General features: G+C 42.4%; 1 protein-coding gene across 2 annotated transcripts in view; it reads right to left on the reverse strand.

Annotated features, from left to right (window-relative positions):
* The window catches only part of LOC146830894 (fibrocystin-L-like), a 1,907,335-nt gene that overhangs the window by 1,072,336 nt on the left and 807,383 nt on the right, over positions 1-27,616 (reverse strand). For both annotated transcript variants that reach the window (XM_085605084.1, XM_085605082.1), the window contains exons 26-27: positions 4,169-4,326; positions 3,625-3,747 (exon numbers count right to left, since the gene is read on the reverse strand). In XM_085605084.1, coding sequence (XP_085461210.1) covers positions 3,625-3,747; positions 4,169-4,326 — 281 coding nt within the window. The remainder of the gene's footprint in view (positions 1-3,624; positions 3,748-4,168; positions 4,327-27,616) is intronic.

The raw sequence follows: 27,616 nt of genomic DNA on the forward strand, positions 1-27,616 counted from the left end.
CTGCAGCTTCAGTACTCCACCCACAGTAAATCTATTGTCTCTCTAACAGATCAGTTCACAACTCATCAGAGCAGCTTGCCTCAGCCTGGCATCAGCCTGGCAGAAGCTGGCCAATCAGGAGAGGGCAGATGGAAGGCTGGATTTTGGCTTACAGAAAAAAGAGTTCTATAACATCTTTTCTGCAATAGTTATTATACATCTAACAGTGGCAATTTGTTGGATGTATCATAATTATCATTTTAAGTCCTTGAATGGCATTTTTAGCTCGCTCCTGTCAATTTGTATACTTAAGTAGAATATTTCAATGTTAGCCTATAAAGCCACTCACTGCAATGGGGAATAACATAATTGGCAGTTTTTCCCTCACCAGGGCTTATAAAACATATTTTATAATGTCTCTGCTTATAGTTACAATGCACCCTAGCCTTGGGGCACCTAAGGGAGACCTTAGGGGTGGCTTATATGTAAAATAAATGTAGTTTGAGACTTTGTAAGTACCTTTAATTTCAAAGTCGTATTTGCATATAAATTTAATGTAACAGCAGCCTAAAAAGCAGTGGTGTTTTTAAAATGACAGCAGGCAACACATTAGTGCACACATAAGTGCCTAAAGTCTACTGGACCTCTAAACCTACCTACCTTATTATATACTAAGGACATACAGCTAGGCCGTTAGTACCAATTGTAATAATGTCTAACCTGCTTATCCCTCTACTCAGAACACTGGGTTTGGTAGGCAGAGCCCTGTACACTATCAGAGTCAGACAAACTGAATGTTGTAGTCAAAATAGGGGCAGAAAGTGTTGCACTGCAAAAAATCCATTCAGTAGAACCAGAGTTTTGAATTATTTAAGTTTAAGGTTACAACTAGCGCTGGAGGTATCTGGTCAAAGGCCAACTGCAACGGAGCATGGACCGGGTACAGAACCAGGGTCGCCCTGCTGGAAGTCGTATCTTCTGTCCACGCTGTAGAGGCTGCACAGTGTTGCAATGCGAGACTCATTCATTGAAGCCGATGATTAGGAGCTATGCATGGCTGTGATGCGAGGCTCTGCATCTCTCTTCATTGGATCTGGTGAAGCAGCTAATCAGGGGCTGCCTGGTGCTGCAAAGGATGGCCCTGTGTCGCTCTGTGCCACTGTGTGTTAGATGCAGTGAAACCTTCTGTTAAGTACAGAGAAGTGCACTTTGCCTCCAGCTAGGGGGCCAGGATTGTGGACAGCAATTGAGGGTCAGGCCTCCCTCCTAAAGAGGCCAGCAGAAGGGACCAGGTTAGGTCTGGTCGGCTGGAAAATAGGAAAGGCCTCTGGAAGCTTTTGGTGTCCCTGTAGCTCAAACAGGAGGCCAACCAACTGACTTTGGAGGCAGTACTGAAGTCTTGGGTTCAAGGCAATCAGTCTGAGTCTTTCTTCTTCACAAAGCAGGGCAGTCCTTCTTGAGAATCCTCTCCGCTCCAGGAGTGTTCTGATGAGAGGTCCACTTTTATGTCCAGTGCCGGCCTGTGGGCGGGGGACCACCTGCTGTATAACTCTAAACTGGCTCTGGTCAGTTCTTACCCTTCCTCTCGGTTAGGCTCCAGCCTGGCTTGTGAAACAAAGGATATCCAGGCCCAGGTATGAGCTGCACCAGCCTGAAACAAAGTAGACTCCTACTGTCTTCTGTAGTCAGGATTGTTGGGTACAACCCTCCAGGCTACTCTTTGAAGTATAATCAGGATGAGGTTCAGGATCCAGAAGACCCTCCCTTCTCCATACCCAGGCCCTTTTGTCCACTTCCTGGGAGAAATACACATCACACCACAGGAGGGCCATTAACAGTCAGATGAACTTTGACATGGCAGGAAGGCGTATTTGGTTTATGTAGGAAAATGCCAACTTTTCAAAAGTGGCAGTTTCAAAAAAAGTTATTTAAAATCCAACTTCACTAATAAAGAGGATTTAAAATTACAATTAAAATGAGTTGTTGAAAAAAAATCTCTGGCGGTCCCCAAAAATAATTTAGCATTCATTAAATTTAATAAGGTAAACCAGAGTTAGTCTATGGAAGGCCAGCCGTGCCACACTGAAAAAAGACTTTGGACATTTTTCACTGGCAGGACACATACAACTTTAAATATCTATGTCTTACTTTTTAAATACCGTGCCCCCCAGCTCTGTGAGCATTGAGGGTCTACATTTGGGGTGATTAAATAGGACGGTGGGGGCCGAAATGGCAGTTTAAAATCTGCACACACAGGCTGCAATAGCAGCCATGAAACATGCTTCACAGTGATACTTTAGACTAGAGGGTGGCACAATGAGTGCTGCAGCTGACTAGTCCTATTCAATTTACATGTCATGGGTATATGTAGTACTATATACCAGGTACTTAGAAGTAAATTAAATGTACCAACCAAGTGTATTCCAATGTTACTATATTTGGAAAGGAGAGTACAACCACTTTACCACTGGTGAGTAGGAGTAGAGTGTGCAGAGTCCTAAAGACAACTAAAATGGGTTCAGTAAAAATGGCGTAGTGAAGGCAAACGTCTGAGGTGATCCTGCAGAAACGGCATCAGGCACTTTCTATGTACTTTCATTCAATGAGACTGCTGCTGCATGTGCATTTATATTTTTTTTGTACTGCTACTTAATAAACCTTCATGGTTTTTCAAAAGTTTTTAACTCAAACTCCTTTCTTGAGTCAGTTTTTTTTAATCACTGTATGTTAAAATGCTGTTTTGAATTTTGTCTCTAGGGACATATTACCTCATAGTTATTGAGGCCAGCACCGTCATCAATCCAGCATTTTGGGTGCCACTATAATGCAGATTATCTAACAGATGACACACCCATGCATACTATCACAAAGAGGGTTGCTTAAAGAAAATCACTCTCTTGCCAAGGCCAGATCTATTGGCTTTCACAATGTTTGCTGAGAGTAGATCTGAAGTGAACGAAGGACAAAAAAGTACCCTAAAGCATTAGTCGGGGCTCATTTCCTATTGTTTCATGCAGCACGTTGCATCAAGGAAACTTGCTGGACTGAGATGCGTGAAAGGGACAGAGCAGAAATGCTCAATATTTACAAAGATATTAAGTATTTCTGCTCTCTCCTTGCACTGGCGCACTCTGTGCTACCTAGCGGAAATGCAGACACTGCCTGTGTTATGTGCAAAATTGTTTTTGTGCAGGAAGGTATTTCATCCTGCACAAAAACAATTCTTAGAGGCATATTCCTGTTAAACCTCAGAATGCAGCACACACAAAAAGGACGCTACAAAGAGAAATAAAGATATTTCTCCTCATGACACCTCTGACGGGTAGACACACCATTTTGGTGCAAACCCAGGTTTACAAGTCTTTGTAAATCTAAGTTTGCATCAAAGTACATGATTAGATGCATGGGAACGCCTATTCTCCACCCATGTAACTCCTATCCAATGCAAAGTGAAGCAAGGCAGCTTTGTTTCTTTGTAATTTACTAAGTGGCTTTGGTGGCTTAGTAAATACTAAAATTTGTTTAGCGTTGGGACTGATGCAAACGCGACGCCAAATCATAGTAAATCTGGGCCTATTTGTTTACTGTTACATTCATTACATTCATGAATAAGGAAATGTTTCCAGAACATCAATCTTGCAATACCTGGGGCTGTGAATGTGGTGTACGAAGCATGTCTCCCAGGATAGTCCTCCGAAGCAGGCCCCCCTTCGTTGTTTCTCCAACAGTCATTCTGGCATTTACTCCTCTTATGTTGGTATCATCAACCTAATAGCGGGGCGGTTAGGGGACAAAGAAAATAAAGGCACAATGTTAAAAATCTGTACTTTGTATTGGTTGAACAATATAATTACCACCCCCCCCCCCCAGCTAGCAGCCACCAGTGTCCACCGCCACCCCAAAAATGGAGCACGAAAGACTCATGACACATGCACAACTCGCCATGTCAAGTAACCTTTTAACCTATGTAACACTTGGCCAGTACCAAATGAAACTGCTATGATCCTTGAATGGCTCACATAACCGTGCAGGCACAAGTTCTGCAACCTTGCACCGCCAGTGTACTGTGTAAAGTGCTTCAGTGCCCCAAAGTCGCAGCCTGTGATTGTTAGATACATTTGCCAATAAAATAAATACTTCCAAACAGTCATTTGAACATGTCAGTAAAAGTGCAATAAACTGTTCCTACCTGTATAATAGGTTGTTTGCCGCTTGCAGTTAACCACTCGATTTGCCTTCCGTATCCGTTACAGCTTCCATACTGTTCTGACACACGCACCTGTCCCATTTCAGGAATACTTTGCAGTGCAAACTGCAAATCTGCTGCGGATATATCCACTCTTAGACCTGTAAATGAAGAGTTTCATCAGTCGGGCAGTAGGCATTGCAGGAATCATGCACAGCTTTTCTTAAGCATCTTATCAGATGCAAGTAAAGAAATAAACAATAAGCAATCACTAACTATATTATCCGATTTATGGGACTCAATTCAACGTTCTCAATAGGATGCCAAAACATACATTATCCCGGAACACTGTATTTGCCAAAGGGTAGCGTTTCTCTCACTGTGCCATCCTGCCAGCATTGTAAAGTACCATTGCGTTATATAATAAGAGCACGTTAGTAAAGTGTTCAGATGTAAAATACTGTATAAATTGTAGATTACTTTAATAGGCTTATACTTTGCTTACATTTGCCTACCTTGGTGAGGAGCAGCTGTACTACACAACACACCACAAAGGAGAACGAGATTATTTTAGGAATCCCTGGGCTATCATTGGTAGTTAAATCAGAGTGACAAGGTTAACTTCGAACAAAGTCCATGCATGTGTTGTGGTGACACATAGTATATTATTACATGAAATGAAAAATAGCGACTATCATTTAATATGTCAAATCAATGCTTCTTTAAGTGCACATGATATTTTGCATTTAGATTGACAATAATAAGTAAGTTTACTTACACGATTAATTGTAGTGAGAGTGAATTTTTACTAAGTTAGCGTGAGTTATGGTAGACCTTAGAATAACTAACTCCATTTTAAAATAAAATGCATTTTTGCTTGCTGTGAATATTTTAGCTCTCATTCCAGGCACCCCGAGCTACCTTGATCTTGTAAGTCTGAAATGTTATTATTGCTATATTATGCTATGTTGATTTGTTGAGCACACTAAGCACCCGAGAGGGTATCCAAGCGCTTGGGCAAGTGTGCAGGTCTGTGGTCCCCAAGGTTATTATAAGAAGAAGCAGGTATTCAGCTTCTTGCAGAACTCAAGAAGTGAGATGGAGGCTCGACGTGTTGAGGGAGGTGCTTGCATATATTGGGTCAGATGTAGGAGAATGAGGGACCTCCACTTTTGCTTATGCAAGGAATGTGTGCAAGTGGCGCAGAGCACAGGAGTTTGGAAATTACGGCTTAGAGTGGTTGCCGTAGTCCAGCCTGCTAGTGATGAGTGCTTGCATGATGGTCTGTTTGGTGTTCTGAGTCAACCATTTGACGATCTCTTGCAGCATGTTAGGGTGTGGAAGAAGGAGGTGAATACTGCATTGTCTTGAACCCTCCTGTTGAGCCTGTCTTCTAGGATGATCTCTAGATTTCTTCTGTGGTCTGTAGATGTGGGTGTTGGTCCTAGCGCTGCAGGCTACCAGTAGAGTTCCATGGGGAGGTCTTGTTGCTGAAGACCAGTACTTCTATCTAGTGGGAGTTGAGCTTTGGGCAGCTGGAGGCATAATTACAAGGAGCTAGTGATGCTGCCGCGTCATTTTGTTTGATGCAGCGCCGGCACAATCATTGCTCCACACTGCTCCTTATTTACAAACTGACTTATTGGGCCCAAAGCGTCAGTTTGTATAGGCCTGCATCATATTATACCCGCGCAAATTCCAGCAATTCATCACTTTAGGACCTAAATATGCGTCTAACACATCCTTGAATCATTGTGCCATGGAGCACTGTATTGTAAATACAGAGCATCCATGGCATCGTTAGGGCATTTGCAGCAGGCACAAGAAATCTGACACATCGATGCTAATGCGTCAGTTCTTGTAAATATGCCACATTGGTTTGCATCCAGTCTTCTACTATGCAGTTCCTCAAGTTGGTTCTGGTGGTGGTTGTCTTGTCCATTATGGAGAGGATAAGCTGGGTGTCATCACGTAGGAGATGACAGTGATGTCTTGTGATTGGATGAGGTTGGTGAGCGGTGTCATGTATATGTTGAAAAGGGTGAGGCTGAGGGACGATCCCTGTGGGACTTCACATGTCAGTTTCCTGGTCTCTAAAGTCAAGGGTGGCAGCCTGACTCTTCTGGTTCTTTGTCTGAGAAAGGAGCAGATCAGTTTGTAAGTCAATCTCGTTGAATCTTCTGATGAGGGTTTTGTGGGAGACAGTGTCATAGGTCGTGGAGAGGTCTAAAAGGATGAGGGCTGCTGTTTCTCCTCAGTCCCGGATGATTAAATGTCATTGGTGGTTGCAATGAGTACTGTTTCAGTGTTGCTAAATCTATTGAAACTTTACATGAAAGTCGTTTTTTAACTAAATTAGTTGAATACTATCTTTGTGTACCTGGGAACGTAAGGAATTCAGAGTAGATGAAGTCCTCCCTATGTCTGATATCTCCGAAGGGCATGACACTGGCATGAGACCGGGAATGTTTGTTAACATGACCATGGGAAGCAGGCTGATATCAAACTCACAGTGAATGGATAATTTGATTGGTTTCTGCTCTATGAGAACTTGTTCAATGTATCTTTCTGTAGTGATTTCATGTTTCAATTGTGTGGCCCAGACTGTAGTCAGTCAGACTTGCACCTGTCCACACCTTTGCAGGTGGGCGCGTCTCTTTTCCTCTCTCGGGACCCAATGCTTCTGTGGTTTCTGTCATAGAGTATATTTCTCCTTTTCCTGATTGGAACCTTCATGTGGTTCTACTTTAGTTGAAATATTTGCCGACACCTGCTGCCTCTAAATTTCCAGATTATCCTGCAAATTAGCTTAGCATAAGGGAGTTTCCATTCATGGGTTTGGAATTTAACTAACACTGCATATTCTGCTTTTTAATAATCTGTTCTTGCATGTGCCATTTTGACCTTTCTGGTTATATATTCACACATGCTGTAGTTAGGTGATTATTGATTTATGTTTAAACTGATTGGATTTGAGATTGTAATTTTGCTAATTTGTTAATAAACCTTCAGGGTTTGCAAATCTACTCCACTTTATTGTTTCTATGGAGCAAAATCTGCTTTACTGTCATTGATAAGTTGCTGAAATAATGAGTTGGGTTTCATATTTTGCTGAAATAATGAGTTGGGTTTCATATTTTGCTGAAATAATGAGTTGGGTTTCGGTTTGAGACAAAGGTCCATCCAAGAGTGACATAGTGGAGTTTTGAGTTTGCACAAAGTTTGCGGGGTGCAAACACTATCCTTATCTCTCACGCTATCAGTTGTGTCTTGCAGACAGACCGTTTCAGTGATACAGTATGAAGTAGAGAACTTGCAATGTCTGCACCTGATTTATATCAACAACTAAATCTAGTATGAAAATAATACAAATGAAGAAAAATCATACGACATTCAAATGTTAAGGCAGGACAGAAACTGAACAAATGAACAGTTCCTTGGACGTATTCATATCCCTTAACCTACTTTGCCCACAAACATATTCAAATAACACACTACAAATGGCTGCTTGTGATAAGCATTCGTGAGCCCTGTTCTCAGAAGATTAGGAGAAAGAATGCAAAACATACAGTCTCAAAATGGAAATTAGAGAGTAGAGGTGCACAGTGCCATGTGTAGGCTCAAGGGAACTTCAGCACCAGGGTGTTCAGAAACCAAATGTACTGGGACACATTTACTTCGATACACAAAGTTGGTTACCTTGATGCATGCCTTTTCACTCTGGTGAAATCACAGTTATTACATTTTCTTTACTTTCTGAAACCTCAGAACAGGTTCTGAGTGACCCTGCCAGCTGGCCCGATTTGGGTGGGAAAAGATTTAGGAATTATCAAACTTCACAAGATCACTTTACACCTCACATCTAGTTTCAAAGTTCTTCAGGATATCAGTAGTCCTGTTAACTGGGAATCCAATGCCAGATAATGTGACTTTTTCCAAAACAGCAGGCAAACACATTTGCCACAGTCTATACAAATGTTAATATGCTTGATGGCAAAGTCGAGGAGAATGACTGGCTACAGCCTTAATACAAGTATGATTCAGCAACTGAATCTGAGAATTTGAGTAAGCAGGGCTGGGATATCGGTAAATAATTTCTTAAAAAGGTGTAGCAGAATCTTGTTCAACTGTTCTTCTTTTTGTAGCATTTACAACTGAAAAGTGGGCCCATAGGCAAAGTCCTACAAACCCATTGAATAAACAGTCTCTTACCTACACAAATTATCTCCCATCAAAAACATCTACATGGGGCAAACTGATGGAAGTAATGGTTCTTCCCGCTATCCAAATCCCAAGAGACTTCTTGCTGAAGTCACATTTGCTGAACAGCCTCCTAACTGCAAGAGACTTCAACTGAATAAACAACAAGTTTGAAAAACAAAATATTTCCCCCTTCAAAGAAAAAAATAACAAGCATTATGTGCTTGTTACAGAAACGGGCTCTGCCTTTTGTAACCACTTATAATAAAAGGTTTAAAAACCTTAGTTAAAACAGAGACACTTTTTTTACGCTGTAGTCAGTTAAAGGTTTATTGTATTTAAGATATGTCATTTACAATGAATTGGTTTCATAAAAGATAAACCCATCAGCAGAAATACAATAGTAAGAGAAAGACAGAAATGGGAAGCACATCTTGTTGAGTTTCAGGAAGAAGAAATTATAATTCCAGCATGTCATGAAGGTTCAGCTTTGTTTTTCATTCTAGCAAATGATATGCTAGGTCGATAAACTTAATGGATTTGCTAATTAAAGTAGTCTGTAGATTAAAACACCATCCGATTGCTCCCAGATAGTTCTAACTTTTGCTTTTATAAATGATAATCTCAAGTAGTTTCTTTGTATATCTAGAAGAACAAATACATATTTAAGAAACATTTCGTGATTTCCATTATACTTCTGTCTGGCGTATGCTAATGTATAGTAGGCGAAGCCTTAACTATTTCAAATGTTCTCTGCCTCCAGATTGGAATGTATGTCTGGAGCTTTGTTAAATAACAGTCTAAGGATAGTACCATACCATTTTATTCTGATAGAGTTGTAAAGTCTCTTTTTCAGATTTAACGCCGCAGGATTATTATTCTTTTAGGGCCACATGTATGACCCTAAATTGCATGCGCAAACGGGTTTACGACCTGTCTGCGCATGCAAAATGTCACAGGGCCATGTACAATTCCTAAATAGCGAGTCGCAACTTATTTGCTACTCGCTATTTAGGAATTGCGAGTCACTATTAGGAAGGGGCGTTCCCTTCCTAATAGTGACCCCAAAGCAATGTAAGAATGTTTTGCGACCGCAATTGCGGTCGCAAAACACTCGCAAATTACCACCCTCTTCAAGACCCCTTCCATTTGCAAATGAGGGGAATTTTTTTTTTAGGGGCAGGCAGTGGTCCCAGTTTTTTAAAATGCATCTCGTTTCCTTTAAGGAAAACGGGCTGCATTTAAAAAAAAAAAAACTGCTTTGTTGAAAAGCACTCCCATACATGGTGGTCTGCCGAGCCCAGCAGGCCACCATCCCTGGGAGGGCCAGCCATACCAGATGGGGTCGCACATTGCGAGAGGCTCATGACCCTATTGGGAATTGCTAACAGTGTCTCTGACACTAATGTACATTTGCTTTTGCAACTCGCAAAGTCGCAAATTGCGAGTCACAATTTGCGAGTCGCAAAGGCAAATGGTCGCACATCTGGCCCATAGTCTCATTGCGCTTGAGTCTTGTCATTCTTGTCAGCAGGTCCAGTGCCGGAAGATTGTATTCACGAGTCAGTTTTGTATGAGATCTAGACTAAAATTGAATTTGTTCTTGAGGTGTTCCCTTAGGTCATCATAACTTAACAGCTTTGGGGTGGCCTCAACCACCTTACTGCAATCACAGAAGTAGTTTATTTTAGAAGAGATGTGGAACGTAAAAATAATGTCATGTTGAGCTCCGGGCAATCTTTGGCATGTGTTTTTCAGGACCATAAATTGAATAGTGCTCTGATGTTTCTAATGTAGGTGGTAATAAGCGCCTGTACACACGTACCTTTGAGTATCAATGATGCATATAAAAGAATTGGAACAATCTTAGCATTCAGTGTTGTAAATCCTGGACCAATTGCTCTTTCGCCATAGACTTTCGCAAACTATTTCACTGATTTTGTGTTAGTGCTTGCTTTTTGATGTTGTTTAGAAAGATAGTTTGCCCGGCCTGCTCTTCGGACTACTTCAAAGTCCATCCAAGACCGTCTCCCTGCTCCTCGAGGCCCCTTCTACCTTGAATGGAGCTCTTTGCGATGGACTATGAAGGTAACTCTTTCAACGAAACTAACCTGGTCCCTGTATCCGGGCCAGGTGCTATTTTCACTAAAACCTTTAAAAACTTCATAACACCACTTCTGATTGGATTTGTGTCATTTTGGCGTCAAATTATTTATTACATTTTGTTCTTTTTTCAAAATGTTCACTTTATTAGTGCTTGAAGTGCTGCATATATATTTTACACATTGCCTCTAAGTAAGCCTGACTGCTTTTGTACCAAGCTAGCAGAGGGTTAAGTGCAGGATAATTTGGGGTTTGCTTGTGACTTCACCTTAACACGGGATGTGGTTGCTGCTTAAGTAGGGTATCGCCCCCCCGCCCTTAACCAGTAATCCAATCAGATCTTTTTTAAATGGAAATTTCTGTTTGTTGGGAACTCTTGAACATAATAATTCAGGGCCTTTCAAAAAGCACGATCCCTTTAGTCCTGTTGTGACAGTGGGATAAATGTTACCTTCTTATCTTGATTTGTGGTGAGGAAATCTGTTGATCATGTTGTGTGAATGAGTCACTGCCCAGGTTGTCCCTTCAATTAATCTCACACTGGTCAATTCATTTGATGTTAACTTCTTAAATTCAGGGAATTAATACAGTAACTTGAGAATATTCTGACAATTTAGGATAGCATGAGTTACTTGATACTTACACAACAGGAATAATTCCAATTTGCTGTTCCCCAGGCCATTTGAGTCCCACTGTCATGCTTTATTCATTCCGGATGGTTGGTCATAAGGAAATTGTTATATGGCCACACCATAGACCCGGACAAAAGCACAGTTATTTGCATGTTTATGTTAACTTGACATCTTTTTGTGAACACTGTGCTCTGACATTTGGATCTTTTACTTTGCGTGCCTATTCAGGATATACTTCTCTGAAAAGTTTGTTGCTTACATTTCTACTTTGTCGGAACACTTTCAACTGCCTTATACGTTCTTTACAAGGACTCGTATACACTGCGCAGAAAATGTGGTCACTTATATTGTCCATTCAGGCAACAGAGCTATCACTGTAGTATAAACAAGAACTGACTGGTGAATACTAACAAGGTGCATTCAAGCCCCTGCAGATTCCATGATAGCAAAAGAATCCCGTGCACTGCAACATGCAAGTCAGTTTCCAATAGACCATCAGAGAAAACTAATTGGATTTAACTCCTCCTTGGATCAAATTACCTTTCAAATTCTTCTCTTGCGATTTTCATATTTCAAAAAATAAACAAATATTTCAAATCGATTAGAAGATTTTTTTTTTATTACTGCCAAAACTAATATTGTAAAAGTCAAATCACTTGCTGCTGCCATTAAAAACGTGTGCATTCAATTACGTTTTTGATTACCCTGTGACTCACATGATCACAGAGGTTCTGGTTTTGCAAATTTAAAAAAATTACATTACTCCAAGCACTTGATAAGCATCAGTGTAACTGTACTGGTAACATATCATATAGACTAGTTATTGCATATGAAGCACATTCGGGTGACAGCTTGGACATCCTTTCAAAGATATCCTACCACAGAAATGGCTACATTGACAGTGATTGGAGTGGAATTGTATACATATTTTATAGATGTCACTATCCAAACAAGCATTTGCAATGCAATCAGTCTTGCCTTTGGGACCTTATATGTATTTAGCTATGCAGCACATTAGCCTGGGTGCTGAAACATCTACTGTTCTTGAACATGGAGGGAAAGTAAACACCACACTGTGTGACACGCCAGGTATGGGAACACAAGGAGAGAAATATTGCCTTTCAGCTGAAAAATGTGGCCTGAATCAAGCCCTCCTGGACTTCTGTTCGGCATGCATAATTAACTCAGACACTATTCAGTCGATGCCAGTGCACCTCACAGATAACAAACCTTCTTGTTGAACAGGATCCAGAAGGCATGTGCCTTCAACAGCACAGAGAGATGGTAGAATACCTCCTAAGCAAAGAAATATATATCACGCACCAGGCTGTTTTTTTGTGGACAGGGAAAGGAAGTTATTTGCAGCGTCTGGTGGGATACTCAGCAGAAATATGATGAAAAGTCCTGTATTTTCAATTACAGCTGTAGGTTTGTTAACTATTAATCTTTGTGTAGGTTCAAGATCTATTGTTTTCATGCTAAAGTATTCATAAGACCGCAATTAGATGCATTTCCCAATCACTTTCTGAAGTACTGGGTTTTTAAAACCCAGCGGTGCAGGGGAACACACCCTAAGACTTCGGGTTCTTCCTGTTTCAGACCTACAGAAACACAGAGTCTTCTAGGTGAAGTCAAAGATCGATTTATTGGCTGCAGACCAATTACAGGTATCCGAGAAGTACAACACAATGTATGTTCTCAGGAGACTGCTTAAACTTACAGAAACTGCCTTCTCCTTATATACAAAATATCATGCTTCAGGCACACATTCCTTGTTTTACGATATGGTCATTCACATGTATTCATTACAAATGAAAAGGCAGAGTCATGATGACCATCCCACATTCCAGTTAAGCCAGCCCACAATTATTTACCCAGCGAGGCTCAGATCCCACATCAGATATCAACAGACCCCAATAAACACGGGCATCTCCTGTTTGTAAAACAAGCCATAAAGCAGGAAGAGTCAGGTGTGAAAGAGATTAGCCGGAGGCTTGTGTGGGATGAAAAGGCTTTATGGTGTGTCAAACCCTGATGCTAATCACAGGTGGCCGTAGGACAGGGAGCTCGTGGGACCGGACTGACCTGGGGCAGCGGAGCCAAGCTGCACAGGTCACAGAGAAGTCAAACAGAAAGCACATGTGTTCTAAAGGCCCGTACTTGTTTGTAATGTATAGCCTATGTGAGGGCAACCATAAGATGGCCACCGCTCCAAGATGGAACCCACGAAATCAATATGTAATGTCGTATACATAGTGCATTTATCAATGAAATGTTATGCAAAGCACTTGTACATACCGCATTGACCATTCGCGGTTCGCTAATACCGGAATAGACAGGGGTAGGGCCATGCCTCCTACGCGGTCCCAAATTCTAAAGTACCACAGACCCTCCTTTTGCCCTTACATAGGCAATAACTATACTCATTTCAATCCGAGTCTAGGTCTATATTCATGAAGTCATGGAGATGTTGCTGTAGCATCATCCTATTACTTAGCTCGTCCCTCGATACAGGTTTCCTTACACATAATGTAGCACAGAGGCCACATATCGCAGGAGCACACTGTATACACAGACAGAACAGGAAAAGGATGGCTAAGATCATTCCAATGACCATCAGAATCTTCCAACCCCAGGCAGATATCAGTTCCCAGAACCACCCCACCAGTGACCAATCTCCTTTATCCACGTGAATAGATTCAGATATTTTATGCAGTTTGGAGATGGCTTGATACACTGTTGGAGCGTTATCTGGTATGAAAATGCAACAGCTAGATTGGATGACCTTACATACCCCACCGCGGTCTGCAAGTATGACGTCTAGAACCATACGGTTCTGCAAAGTCATGAGGCGATCCGCTTGGAGCTCAGCTGTCAGATTACCAAGGGCACCAGCCGTAACATTAACAGTGATTCAACCACATGAGTCAGTTGTCTCAGGTTCCTATTATTGACCATAGGTCCCCAAAACGGCAGGAAACCCAAAAAGAAGTCTCCTGCTTCCTGACCGGCAGTATCCTCCTTACTAATCACGCCTCTTACAACTCTGGTCTTGTGATAATCAGAGGCAGCAGTAAATGTCGGCAGTAGCAAGTTTGCAATATAACATGTGCCCGAGAAATCAGGGGGCAACCATGTATATGCTCGGTCATTGCAGACAAAATATGTACCCTTGGCAGCCAAAAACGCAGGGGAAAACTGCGATGGAAAAGTGTACGTTTCAGTACAGTCACTTCTCCCCAGTTGAGCTCTTGGATTCTGACCATTACCTTGTAAACAGAACCGACCTATGTGGGGTACGACCCAAATTGGGGATGAGATTTTTCGCTGCCTTTCACCCAGACTAATGCTATACCCCTTCGCGTTCCAACCTACATAAGCTCGCAATTCATCCTTGGGAATAGATGAGTATGCGTCGATATCTCTGCTCATATCGGCAACTCCTTTCATTAAGGCTTTATTATTTGTGCTAGGTCTGATGGAACGCGGTGGTCGCGGGGAGTAGGCATCTAATGCAAAAAGAAACATGGTCTGGAATGCCCATGACGATCCATTGTAACTAAACGGCAGCACTAGATAAGGAATACCCTTGTTAATGGTATGTGGCATTAATCCACACACCCAACGATTGGTTGTATTCATGACTAGTTGGTGCTGGTGCAGGAGTTGAATGAATGAGTTGTTTAGAAACTCGGAACATCTAGCTTGTTCGTGTTCAGGCAGAGGGTGGAAAGAGTGTAAGGAGGCAGTAGGAGGAGGTATAGGCTATTCAGTGGGTGCAAATGGTACTTGAGAGGAGAAGAATACATAACCTACAGTAAACACCATCATACTACATAGTATAAACAAACATAATAATATAAAACGTTTGCTCTTCATTATTTTACATATTTTCGTTTTAAAGTTTATTTCCTCAGCGAGTCTCTCCATCTTGAAAAACTCCATCCTCTAATCGTGCCGCTCGCGGCGGGTGAGTATCTTCCGCTAAGGAGTACGCCTGTCAGTCCAGGGAACGCCCTAGACCAACCAGAACCGTTGACCTAACGTCTTCGGCCTGTACCCCAAAGTCTTGGATCCGCGACCCTGCGGCTGAACCCGGATGGTGGTTCGAAAAATCTAAATCAAAAAGTTCTTCAGATGGGAGAGCTATAATATCAAAAAATAGTAAGGGAAGGGAATTTTTATTTGTCCATAGGCCTTGGTCTCAAGTCGTAGCGGTTTCTGACAGATACTGTCTGGTCTTGAAACAAAAGTTCAGGCTCTGTGGTGTCCAATCGAATTGACGGTGGCACAGCTTCTTGCAAAATATCTTCACTTTCCTGTTCTGAAGTTGTGCCTCTTACACGTGCATCACTGAATGGTATAAAACGAGGTACAGTGTCTGTTTCAGAATCAGCGATACCCTCCTGGACCCACTGGTCATATGGTAGGGGCAAAGGGATCCGTTTGCAGTGGGCGCCGTGAATCCAATTCTTTTTCTCTTTTACTCGAACCGCTGATCTTGTCGACAGAAGTACGAGGTGAGGGCCAATCCAACGGGGCTCATCGTTGCTCTTTCGCTGGAAGTTCTTCACGAGAACCCACGTGCCAGGGTCGATAGGGTGTCCTGGAGCTTCAGAGGCCTGGGGAAGAGTATCGTGCACCTGTTGGTGTAAAACACGCAATTTAGCCGTCAATTCATACAGATAGTCAAGCAGTACTGGATGTTCGATTTCGCTGAATTTTGTCGGTCTTGGCACACCCCATATATTGGCCGGGCGGCCAAAAATGATCTCATATGGGCTAAGTCCCACTCGTGAATGCACAGTCATTCTGGTGGATAGGAGTGCTAAAGGCAGAGCGTCAGGTCATTTAAGACCGGAGCTCGCCTGGATTTTGGCTAGCTTGAGCTTCAGAGTGCCATTGTAGCACTCTACTAATCCAGCTGATTGGGGGTGATTTGCAGCGTGAAATTTCTGCTTTATACCTAATCCCTCACACACATTCTTCATCACTCGACCCACAAATTCACTCCCATTATCACTCCACACCATTCTTGGCATTCCAAACCTAGGGAAAAATTCTTTCACAAGGGCTTTGGCTGTGGATAAAGCAGTGTTGTCTTTTAGGGGATATGCAAGTATCCATTTTGAAAAAGCGCAAACAACGACCAGTACATATTTCAAGTTGTTGCACCTTTCCATGTGGATAAAATCTAGCTGCAAGACCTCAAATGGATATGATGGAGGCGCAAAATGACCAGCTGGAGTTGGGGTTCCCCTACCAGGGTTGTATTTCAAATATACCATACAATTCTTGACCACATTCTCTGCACACTTGGGAATTCCAGCGTTCTGCCATACTGGAGCCAACAACTTACAGATTCCTTTCACACTGATATGTGCCATTCCATGTGCCATAGTAACCACTGGAAGCACATATGCATCAGGTAGCAGCCATCGCCGATGTTCTGACAAATCAACCCAACAACCATTCTCATCCAATTTACCCGTACTTTCTCTCCACTTGCTCAACTCTTTCTCTGTGGCTTCAGCTTGAAGGGACTTCACACTCTCTATCGTGTCTTCACACATTCCAACATCACCAACCCATCTTGCACGGCCTGCAACATACATTCGAGTCTTCACATCTTTTGCTGTTTCTTTCGCGATTTCATCAGCGAATGCATTAACACGACCAACATCATCAGTGACCTTCTTGTGCGCACTGCATTTCATAATCGCAACTTGTAACGGTAGGGTCAGTGACTCAAGGAGATCATTCACCAACTTGCCATTCTGAATTTTAGCTCCATGTGAAGTCAGGAAGCCACGTTCCTTCCACAATCGCCCAAAACTATGGGCCACACCAAAGGCGTACTGGCTGTCAGTATATATGTTCACTTTCATTCCTTCAGACAACACGCATGCTCTTGTAAGGGCAATTAATTCTGCTGCTTGAGCCGAATTATGTGGCACACGTGCAGTTTCAACAATCGTGTGCAGAGTCGTGATAGCATATGCAGCAGTCGTATCACCATTCGGAAGCTTAAAGCACGAACCATCCACCCATAAGGTACCATCACACTCAGTCAGGGGAGTATCTTTAAGATCTATTCTCCCTTTCGTCTCTTCTTCTGTTCTGAACAGACAATCATGCTGCTCAATCTCATCTAGGTCTGCTGGAATCGGCAATAATGTAGCTGGGTTCAATGTATTGCATCTCTTTATGTGTATATGGTTTGCTAACAGGGTCAATTCATATCCTGACAATCGAGCACTAGTTAAGTTCTGTGTCTTGGTCCTGTTTAACAATGTGTCCACAGCATGTGGAACCATTACAATCAATGTTTTATCCATTACCAGTCCAGCAGACTGTCGAATAGACATAGCTGCTGCGGCTGTAGCTCTTAGACAACTTGGCAATGCCCTCGCTACCGGGTCCAAGGTTGACGAAAAATATGCGCATGGACGCGGTCTGTCACCAAAAGGCTGTGTTAACACTGATAATGCGCAACCGTCCTTTTCATGAACATACAATGTAAAAGGCTTGCTGTAGTCAGGGGTACCCAACACAGGAGCTGAACATAATGCATCACGCAATTCCAAAAAACTTTTCTGACACTCTTCAGACAATGGGATAGGATTCGGTGTGTTTTCACATGTTAATGCTAACAAAGGTTTTGCCAGCAAAGAAAAATTTGGTATCCAGTGCCTACAGTATGAAGTAATGCCCAAGAAGGCACACACTTCTCTCTGTGTTCTTGGCACGGTCAATTGTGCAATGGCTTGAATTCTCTCTGGGGTCAGTTTCCTTCCCTCCTTCGATAAGAGATGACCTAAGTAGGTCACTTCTTGTCGACAATATTGCAGTTTGGAGAGAGACACTTTATGATGTGAGGCAGACAAATGACGCAACAATGACAATGTAGCTTCTTTACAAATCTTTTCAGTATCCGCGGCGATTAGCAAATCGTCAACGTACTGAATGACGGTAGCACCACTAGGTAAAACAAGTGCGTCAAGCTGCGCTTTTAAAGCCTGACTGTATATTGATGGACTTTCACAGTAGCCCTGTGGAGCGCGTTTAAAGCGGAAGCTTCGACCTCCTAAACTGAAGCCAAAAATGTCCCTACTTTCCTCTGCAATTGGGATGCTAAAGAAAGCATTCTTTAAATCTATCACTGAGAACCATGCAGCGGAGGCTGGAATCATAGTTAACAAGGCAGTTATATCAGGGACGACTGGAAACTGTGGCACAACAATCTTATTAACCTCTCTAAGATCAATCACAAATCTGTAAACAGGTGGCTTTGAAGGGTCCGTTCGTTTTAAGACAGGTAAAACAGGACTATTGCAAACGTTGCCTCTTGTCTCTTCAATTACACCCTTTTTAATCAAATCACTGACAATTGCTAACAACGCTCTCCGACCTTCATTGGAGATCTTGTACTGGGGAATGCGTGGCAATCTGACATTGGCTTTCAAAGTGACCACATATGGCGGTATTTCCAAGAGACCCACATCATTGGGACCAGTAGCCCAAAGGACATCCGGAAGGGATGACAATTCAGGTGGCATTGCATTCTTAGACAAATACATCGGGGAAATCACTTCCTTACCTAATGTAAGTTGTACTCCCGAGGGAGAACAATATAGCGTCGCATGCAATCTTTTTAACAAATCCAACCCTAACAGATTTTCACCACAACCTGTCGTTAGGATGAGGGGTGCTTTTAACTCACAAGGTCCAACAGAAAGTGGCATAGGACTAGAAATCGGGTTCCTAACTGGGGCGCCAGAAAAACCTACTCAAACATTCATTTCGCCAGACAAAGGCGCGCCAGGGAGTTTTGAATGCATGATTGAACTCTTTGCAGCATCAGTGTCCAGTAGAAAGGGCTCTGTTATACCCGCTGTAGTCACCTTGACATACGGTCCACTCTGATCCACTGGTACTGAAACAACTCCCTCTCTCTGTCTACGGCTATCCTAGTAATCATTACCTTCCACATTGTCGTCTTCTGCATAATAATCATTATTATAGTACTGAGCTGTATTACCAGTTGCATTGGCTTGCTGATCAAAGCTATTTATCGTATTTTGAGGCGGAAGAGGACGCGCGTTCTGGGGAACATTTCCACGCCCTCTACCTCTAGGAGCTTGCTGGCCTCCTCTACCTCTTGCGCCATACGCATTATTAGTACGTTGCAACAATTTAGGACAACTATACTTGAAATGACCTTCCTCTCTGCAATATGAACATTGATTGGGACCTACAGGGATACGTGGTTGATAATACCCATTCATTTGCTGGTTATTCTGAAACTGTTGGGGTTGCTGATAGATACCCTGGGTTTGCCTATAATTATTCTGTCCTCCACGTGGCGGATAAGCCTGCTGTAAAAGGACCTTCGTTTTCAGTTCTTTCGTTTTCTTGTCTGTTCTATCCTTCTCGTCTTTATCTCTATTTTCATAATACTGTGCAGTAGCGAGTATTTGCGCTGAAGAGGAAACGGCCCAAGAACTCTCTGAATCTTTTAATTTCTTACACAACTCGGGAAGTAGATTCTGCACAAATTTATCCACAAATAACCGTTGGCCACCTTCAATACTCATGTCTTGACCACTGTGGTCGATAAACGTTTCTTCAAACCTTGTAAAGAAATCGGACACTGTCTCATCTTTCTTCTGCTTGCATGCGGATAGTTTATCCCAATTCACGCGCATCGCGGGCATTAAAGTTTTCATGTAGGTAATAATTCTACCAGGGAGGTCTGCTACCAAAGGGTCAGGCTTCGCGCCACCAACTTGTCTAGTGTCTGCAGCAATGATATTAGCCCATGTGCCCCCTAGTTCTGCAGCATGATCCGTATTACGAATGGATCCCCATAAAGGCTGTGGAACCACATTCCCGAATAACATATCTATGTCAGCTAGATTCATGACACACGATTCTGCAGTTTGTGATAACTCCTTATAATATCCTGTAGGGTTTTTATGGGGGTCAGGCAATGTCTGTTTAAGCGCTAACACCTCAGAACGCTTCCATGGGACATGTACCCACACACACTGAAAATGTGCTAAGACAGGTGGAACAGCATTTGGATCAGCAGGTCTCCAAACTGGGGGAACCTCACGCATCAGATATTGGCGCGCTTTTACCTTCTTCCCCACAGGGAATTCCTGTTCAAACAATGATTGGTGACAATCGCCATTCCTGAAGGACAGTAAAGTCGCAACTGCTTTATCTACATCGGGACCCACAATTGTACCTGTTCCAAAATCAAATCGCACGCGACACAATTCCTGCGGGATTGTGTTTGAACCATGATCCTCTAATTCCTCACAGAGGAATTCACACATTTTGTCAAACACATACCTCTGTTTTGGGGCATCCCATTGGTGAAAAACGTTAACAACTGATTCCACCTCATAGAGTGAAGGGAAAACAATCCACCTACGCGCCATATGATCTAGTACCTCTTTCTCTTCAGGATTAGGTAGCTGACTGCGCAACTGCTTACGTTGTAAACCAGGGGTCACACTAGATGACCCAAAGAGAGGGGACATTAAACTAGTAACTACATTAGCTAGTCGTTGTCGTGCTGAAGGAGAAGTTGAGGCGAAAACGGGGGGATAGACAGAGGGAAGAAAAGCAGATGCAGATGCAGATACAGGTGCCTGGGTAGTGTAAGGAAAAGCGCCAGGGGAGGCAGCTGATGTAGTAGGCAAAGTCGCAGGAAGCGCGGGGGCAACAGGTAACAAAACTGGCGGCCCTTGAGAGGGCTGCACTGCAGGGATAGGAGCCAGCTGAGGAGGAGCTGGCGGTTGTGGGAAGACTTGCGGCATATTTACTGGAGGCTGCACATTTACGAGCTGTGGAGGCGCTGTGGCATTTTGCGCATACGGGGGTGGCGAACTTAGCAAATGGGACATTAGGGAATCTTTCTCTTTCTCTTTCGTCTCATCTTGTACAAGGGGTGACAAAATAGGGTAACATTTATCTATCCCTAGTTTGCGCTGTCTATGTAACTGCTCATTCATTTGTTCCTCCTCATTATCTTTAAATTGCACAGCTGCTTGCATCATTGACATACCTTTTTCTCTCTTATTCCTTTTCGCTAGCTTAATTTCCTTCTGTTTGGCTTCCTTTCGCCATAGGCGGAAAGAATCAAACATCGCTGGCCGGGCTTTCTTTTTAAATAATTTAACTTTCAAATTATCTAAGATATCTGTGTCAAAACTACCATTTTGGGGCCATTTTAAAACACCGTCCTTTCTGGTGTATCGGATCCATACTTCATTATATGCAATGGGGCCCATGCCATGTTTTACATAAAGCTCATAAGTTGGAGTTCCAATTGGAGGAACCGGACATGAATCCTCCAACTGGGAATCCCTTCTACAACCCAAACAAAACAATCTTCCAAATACACTAGAACCAGGCATCTTCGCTCACTAGTCTAGTTTCAAACTTCAAAGGATTATCGAATACGATAGTCTCGTGAATACACGAGTCCTCTGGCTTTGGCACTTGCAAGTTCCAAATCAAAGCGATCCCGAAGGATACCAAATTCCCGAAGGATACCAAATTCCCGAAGGATACCAAACAAACTGGGAGACGCTCCACTTATACTTAACTGAATATCGATGATCGATGGCGTCATCAGAAGACTCTCTCGATTGTTTCGCTTTACCAAATCGTCAAGGGTCCAAAACAGGGCGATTAATCAGGGCAGCAGTCCTTCGTAGCCGTCGAGACGCGGAGAACCCCGCAGAAAAGACTTTCGGACCACGTCGACATGCAGGGGTCGAAGAAGTGGCGGCCTTCCTCCGGAATTTCCACACGAAGCTCCTCACGAACCTCTGGCTTGGACTGGTACCACTGAAATCGCCCGACGTTGGGCGCCAACTGAAATACTGGGTTTTTAAAACCCAGCGGTGCAGGGGAACACACCCTAAGACTTCGGGTTCTTCCTGTTTCAGACCTACAGAAACACAGAGTCTTCTAGGTGAAGTCAAAGATCGATTTATTGGATGCAGACCAATTACAGGTATCCGAGAAGTACAACACAATGTATGTTCTCAGGAGACTGCTTAAACTTACAGAAACGGCCTTCTCCTTATATACAAAATATCATGCTTCAGGCACACATTCCTTGTTTTACGATATGGTCATTCACATGTATTCATTACAAACGAAAAGGCAGAGTCATGATGACCATCCCACATTCCAGTTAAGCCAGCCCACAATTATTTACCCAGCGAGGCTCAGATCCCACATCAGATATCAACAGACCCCAATAAACACGGGCATCTCCTGTTTGTAAAACAAGCCATAAAGCAGGAAGAGTCAGGTGTGAAAGAGATTAGCCGGAGGCTTGTGTGGGATGAAAAGGCTTTATGGTGTGTCAAACCCTGATGCTAATCACAGGTGGCCGTAGGACGGGGAGCTCGGGGGACCGGACTGACCTGGGGCAGCGGAGCCAAGCTGCACAGGTCACAGAGAAGTCAAACAGAAAGCACATGTGTTCTAAAGGCCCGTACTTGTTTGTAATGTATAGCCTATGTGAGGGCAACCATAAGATGGCCACCGCTCCAAGATGGAACCCACAAAATCAATATGTAATGTCGTATACATAGTGCATTTATCGATGAAATGTTATGCAAAGCACTTGTACATACCGCATTGACCATTCGTGGTTCGCTAATACCGGAATAGACAGGGGTAGGGCCCTGCCTCCTACGCGGTCCCAAATTCTAAAGTACCACATTTCTGTCAGGACTGTCAATGAGCCCTGTCCTGTTTTTCGTGGGTCAGCGCTGGTGCCCCTCAGCCTTGGTGACCAGGAGACTACATGTCTCATGAACACTAGCGGTGGCATGTCGCGCACGCTGCCGAGTATTCTATGTGTTCGCTTAGCGTCTTCGACTTTGCCGTTGTTTTGGAGCCCCAGTGCAGAGCTCATCTGCCTGAGCCCCGGTGCGGGGACTTATTCTTGGAGTTCTGGCGAGGAGCTCGATTGTATGAGCCCCAGTGTGGGACTCGGTTCTGGAAACCTGGTGCAGGAACAAGTCCGGGTCCGGCAAGTGTGCGGTTGCACCACAACTGTTACCTGATCTATTTTTGTTCTGTCATAAGCGAGAGTATGTGTATATACATTGGGACTACTCTTGGAAAAAGGCATCCCTACGTACTTGTGTTGGATGTGATTCTTGATTGGCCTCGCCTTTTGAAACCATTGTGCTAGGTGTTCCTCCTCGTTGGTGAGACACACGTATGTAGTCTCTTGCGAGTTGTAGGGATACCAGTGCGGGGTGTAAGGCGTGAGCGGTACACTTCACCTACAGACCACTTACTGGATACGTAAATTGCCAGTAGGCGCTGGTGAAGTGCGTTTTCCCTCATGTTGGAGAGTTAAAGGCATCCTTTGACTCATGCAGAGGGTAACTTCTCAATAGTCCATAAACCTTTCTATTTTCTGATGTGAGTTTCCTTGAGCCATGTCAGATAGTAACCCGGCTGGGTGAGAGTGTACATAATTATGATATCTTACAAAATACTGCTCAGAAACTATTCTACAAGTTATACCATTGAGTAACTTACTTCGACTCCAGATATTGGATCTCACTAACTTTAATTTTGTATTGTGTATTTTACTAGCAGGGGATTATGGTTGAGCCAGGTTCGGTCTTTTACATACTCTGTGAAGCAAGACCCGATGGGAACATGGGTATGTGCACATTCACTTACTGCTTATGAGAGGGAGATGATGTTGCAATGCTAATAGAGAGGAAAACACAGGCTTTATGTATAACAGTGTGATATCTTCTTTTCTGTAGTGCCAAATATTGTACCTTGTTTCAACTGGGTCTTACACTTACAAACCTTCTGGTCTTGGAAGGTACACGTTGAGTTGGATCAACTAGACGGAACACTTCATTATTGTCCTTGACAGGTAGTTCCTATATTTGTGTTCCTATATTGTTATACAGGCAGGAGGAGAGTAGTCTGTTAGTAGATGTTAATTGATTACTTTGATTTTGTGTCATTTCAGGTCTCCTTCCCTGCTGTCCCCTCCCTTTCCTTCCCTCGCTTGATCGCTTCACTGATCTGTGCTATAATAGCACTAAGACTTGGAGCTATCGAGAGGTGGACCATTTAAGAGCATCGTTCTGATCCCGAGGAGTTGAGGAGCCCAACACTTTCAGACAATTACACAACTTCGCTTTTTTTTGTTTTGCTTCAGATAGGTCACTTAAGGCATTGTGAGAGCTGGGGGAGACAAGTGGGAAGAATGGTAAAAGCAAAGAAAGGGAGTGAAAAAAAGGACACATCAGCATGTCAGGACAGATCTTGAAAAGTGAATGACCTACCACCACACTTGTAAAGGTTTCAGAAGAAGTCCAGTAGAAAATTGAGACAAAGTGAAACTTGGACATATGTTAAAATCAGAATGTGCATTATCTGGCACCTAGTTTCTACTCTGTCCAGTGGTCCAGGTAAAGCCTAACCAATGCAGGGTTTTCCTGACCTTATGATCTGCCTAATATGCGCCAACAAGACCTTCTGCCCAGTGGCTTCAAGGAACCTTCCGGCACCTGGGACGAGATTTGAGGGAGCTGCAAGAGCATGCCTGTGTACTTTAAAGTAGCAAGGCTAACATGCATCAAATTGGGGCATTTTCCACATCTGTGCTCTGCAGGTTGTAAAGAAACATTCTATTCATCTTCAGATGCTAAGTACATCCCTGCTAAATGGCTATTAAACCCCATGTAACAAACGCAAAGATGAGAAAGCTTATTCACAGCTGACGCAAGTCACAAAGACTTCGCTGTGAAAAGATGTGACTTACTCTTGCAGTGCTCTGAAATTCCTGAGTACGCCATGAGGATCTCATGAGTGAGTCACTACACAATCTTGATGAATCGGGCCCCATAGGTTCTTTGTAGACATTCTAATTCTATGTACTTCCGTTTGACTATAAATAGGTCTGTGTGAATAAGCTCGCAGCTCGCACATGTGACTGCATCTCTATGGCTATTACTATGCAATGTTCAACCACAGGAACGTCTGACTGAACCGGTGAGAAAAGCGGGGTAGATCTTGTAAAGTGAGCATGCCTTTACCATACAGGTGTCCTGAGATGTTTACATGAGAACTCCTAATTAAACAAAAAACAAAGGTACCGGTGGACACTTAATGATTAACATTCATATATATGAATGTGATTTGTATTACACTAATGCACTATTTTAATATGCTGTTATATTTTTCCATTGTTATTGAACTCCAGGCCTTTATGTGATTTGTTTACTGCAATTTTTTGGGTATTTCTTCTGGTATTGTATTCATTGGGCACTTGCCCTTGATTGTTTCACCACTGTTTTAAGAGTATAACATTTGTTATTTTTCTTGAATTAAATTATATATTATATATTTACTTTTTGATTGGCAGTGACTTTTTGAAATTTTAACTTGCTATTTTGCTAGATAAATACCTTTTGAAGTCATATAAATCCGATTTTCTTTGCAGTATGTTTTCACTGTTTGTGGCTAGTAGGAGGAGCTTTAACTGTGTGCCTTACAGCATTTAAACTCGTTGGTTTTTGGCCATGTCATGTGATCAAGACCGGGTTTAGCCGGTCGAAACGCGTCATGCTGCTACCTATGGAGGAATAAAGCACTTTCATCTTTAATTCACGTATTTGAGTGGTCTGTACCTGATTTGCGCGACCTGCAGTTCTTCAGGGCTTTGGTATATATATATATATATATATATATATATATATATATATATTATCTGCTGGCGTTCGCCAGTAGATAGTTATAGTTAGGACCGTGTTCCCATAGGAAATCTGAAAATTCTATTTTGAATAACTTTGTCGCCGGTTGACGAATCCTTGTGAAATTTTCCAAACTAAAGAGGCGCTCTGCTCAGCTCCTACCCTGAAAGTCTCGGGGTGATTCGTCAAGCGGGGGCTGAGAAAAAAGGGGGGTCCCAAAATGCGTTTTCCCCATGCATTTTCCCATACGACCTTTAGTCGAAGGTACAGCCCGAACGGCTGAACAGAATTACTTGAAATTTGGCAAAGAGGTAGTCCTCAGGTCAGGCATGTGTCTTTTGCATATATGGTGTCAATCTGTTCAGTAGTTCCTGAGAAATTGCAGTTAAAAGTACATAAATATCTATATGCGCACACGGTGCCGTGCGCAAGCGTAATTCTGATTGGTGGTTAGATGTCAGTCAACATTCGAATCGGTCGAAATCAGGAAGTGTCGGACGCCATTTTGTGTGTGACAGTGAAAAAGGAAGGTGGAGAACATGAAAAGGGGGCAGGGTAGCGAGTTCCTGACCCCCTAGCCTTTGTCAGGGGGTCTCTGAAGGACCCCGAAGGGTGAAAAAAACATTTAATTTTTTTTCCAAAAATCGCGTGGTGCGCGCACGGTGAAAAACACTTTAAAAAAAAAAACATTTTAAACTGTTTATAAGTTTATAGAAGATATTAACTATGCTGTTCAACTTTATCCAAATTCAAAAAAAAAGGCTGAGCCATTCCATATTACAGGATACAGTCAATCTATAACTATATACATAGGTAGTTTATTGTAAAATAAATATATAAAAAATATAATAATACATACATAAATTAGCATTTAAAAGACCTTACAAATTCACTTAAAAAACCATAGGTTTCACACACGTTTTAGTTAGGAATTAGCATTTAAAAAACCTTGCAAATTCACTGAAAAAACCATAGGTTTCACACACGTTATAGTTAGGAATTAGCATTTAAAAAACCTTGCAAATTCACTGAAAAAACCATAGGTTTCACACATGTTATAGTTAGCTGGACATTTCACTCGTACAAAACCATTTATATTCCCCCGCTATAGTTAGTTCAGGTAACTATAACTCGCGCTACCGCAATCCACTGCTGATGACGTCACATTTTAGATCACTGTATTCACTAAGATACTGTTAATAAGTCAGTTATACAATGAATTTTACACAAAAAAAACATCCTTTTAGACACTTATTTACCTGTTTTTTCTTCCATTAACCTTTAGATATACATATATAAAAAATATTTATTTTACAGAAAGACACATAGTCACTGGATGATGTCATCAGGGATGTAATATGTGACGTTATCAGCAGTGGATTGCGGTCGCGCGAGTTATAGTTACCTGAACTAACTATAACGGGGGAATTTCAATGGTTTTGTACGAGTGAAATGTCCAGCTAACTATAACATGTGTGAAACCTATGGTTTTCTCAGTGAATATATATATATCTCAGCACAATCGCAATAGAGTGGAGATACATAGATGTGAGACAAAAAAATGACATGTAACATAGAATGTGTAGAGAAACAAGGTATATTTTACGACAAATTCATATTTGTTATAGCATTTCAGTGCGAAGTGTCCCAAATGAACTAGTGAAACCTATCATAATGGATTGTGACTTTTTTATGGCATAAAAACAAGGTTTCAATATTTTTACAGAAAGAACCATTCGGTGGATGCA

The sequence above is a fragment of the Triturus cristatus genome, chromosome 5_1 (assembly GCF_964204655.1).
Source record: "Triturus cristatus chromosome 5_1, aTriCri1.1, whole genome shotgun sequence".
NCBI lineage: Eukaryota > Metazoa > Chordata > Amphibia > Caudata > Salamandridae > Triturus > Triturus cristatus.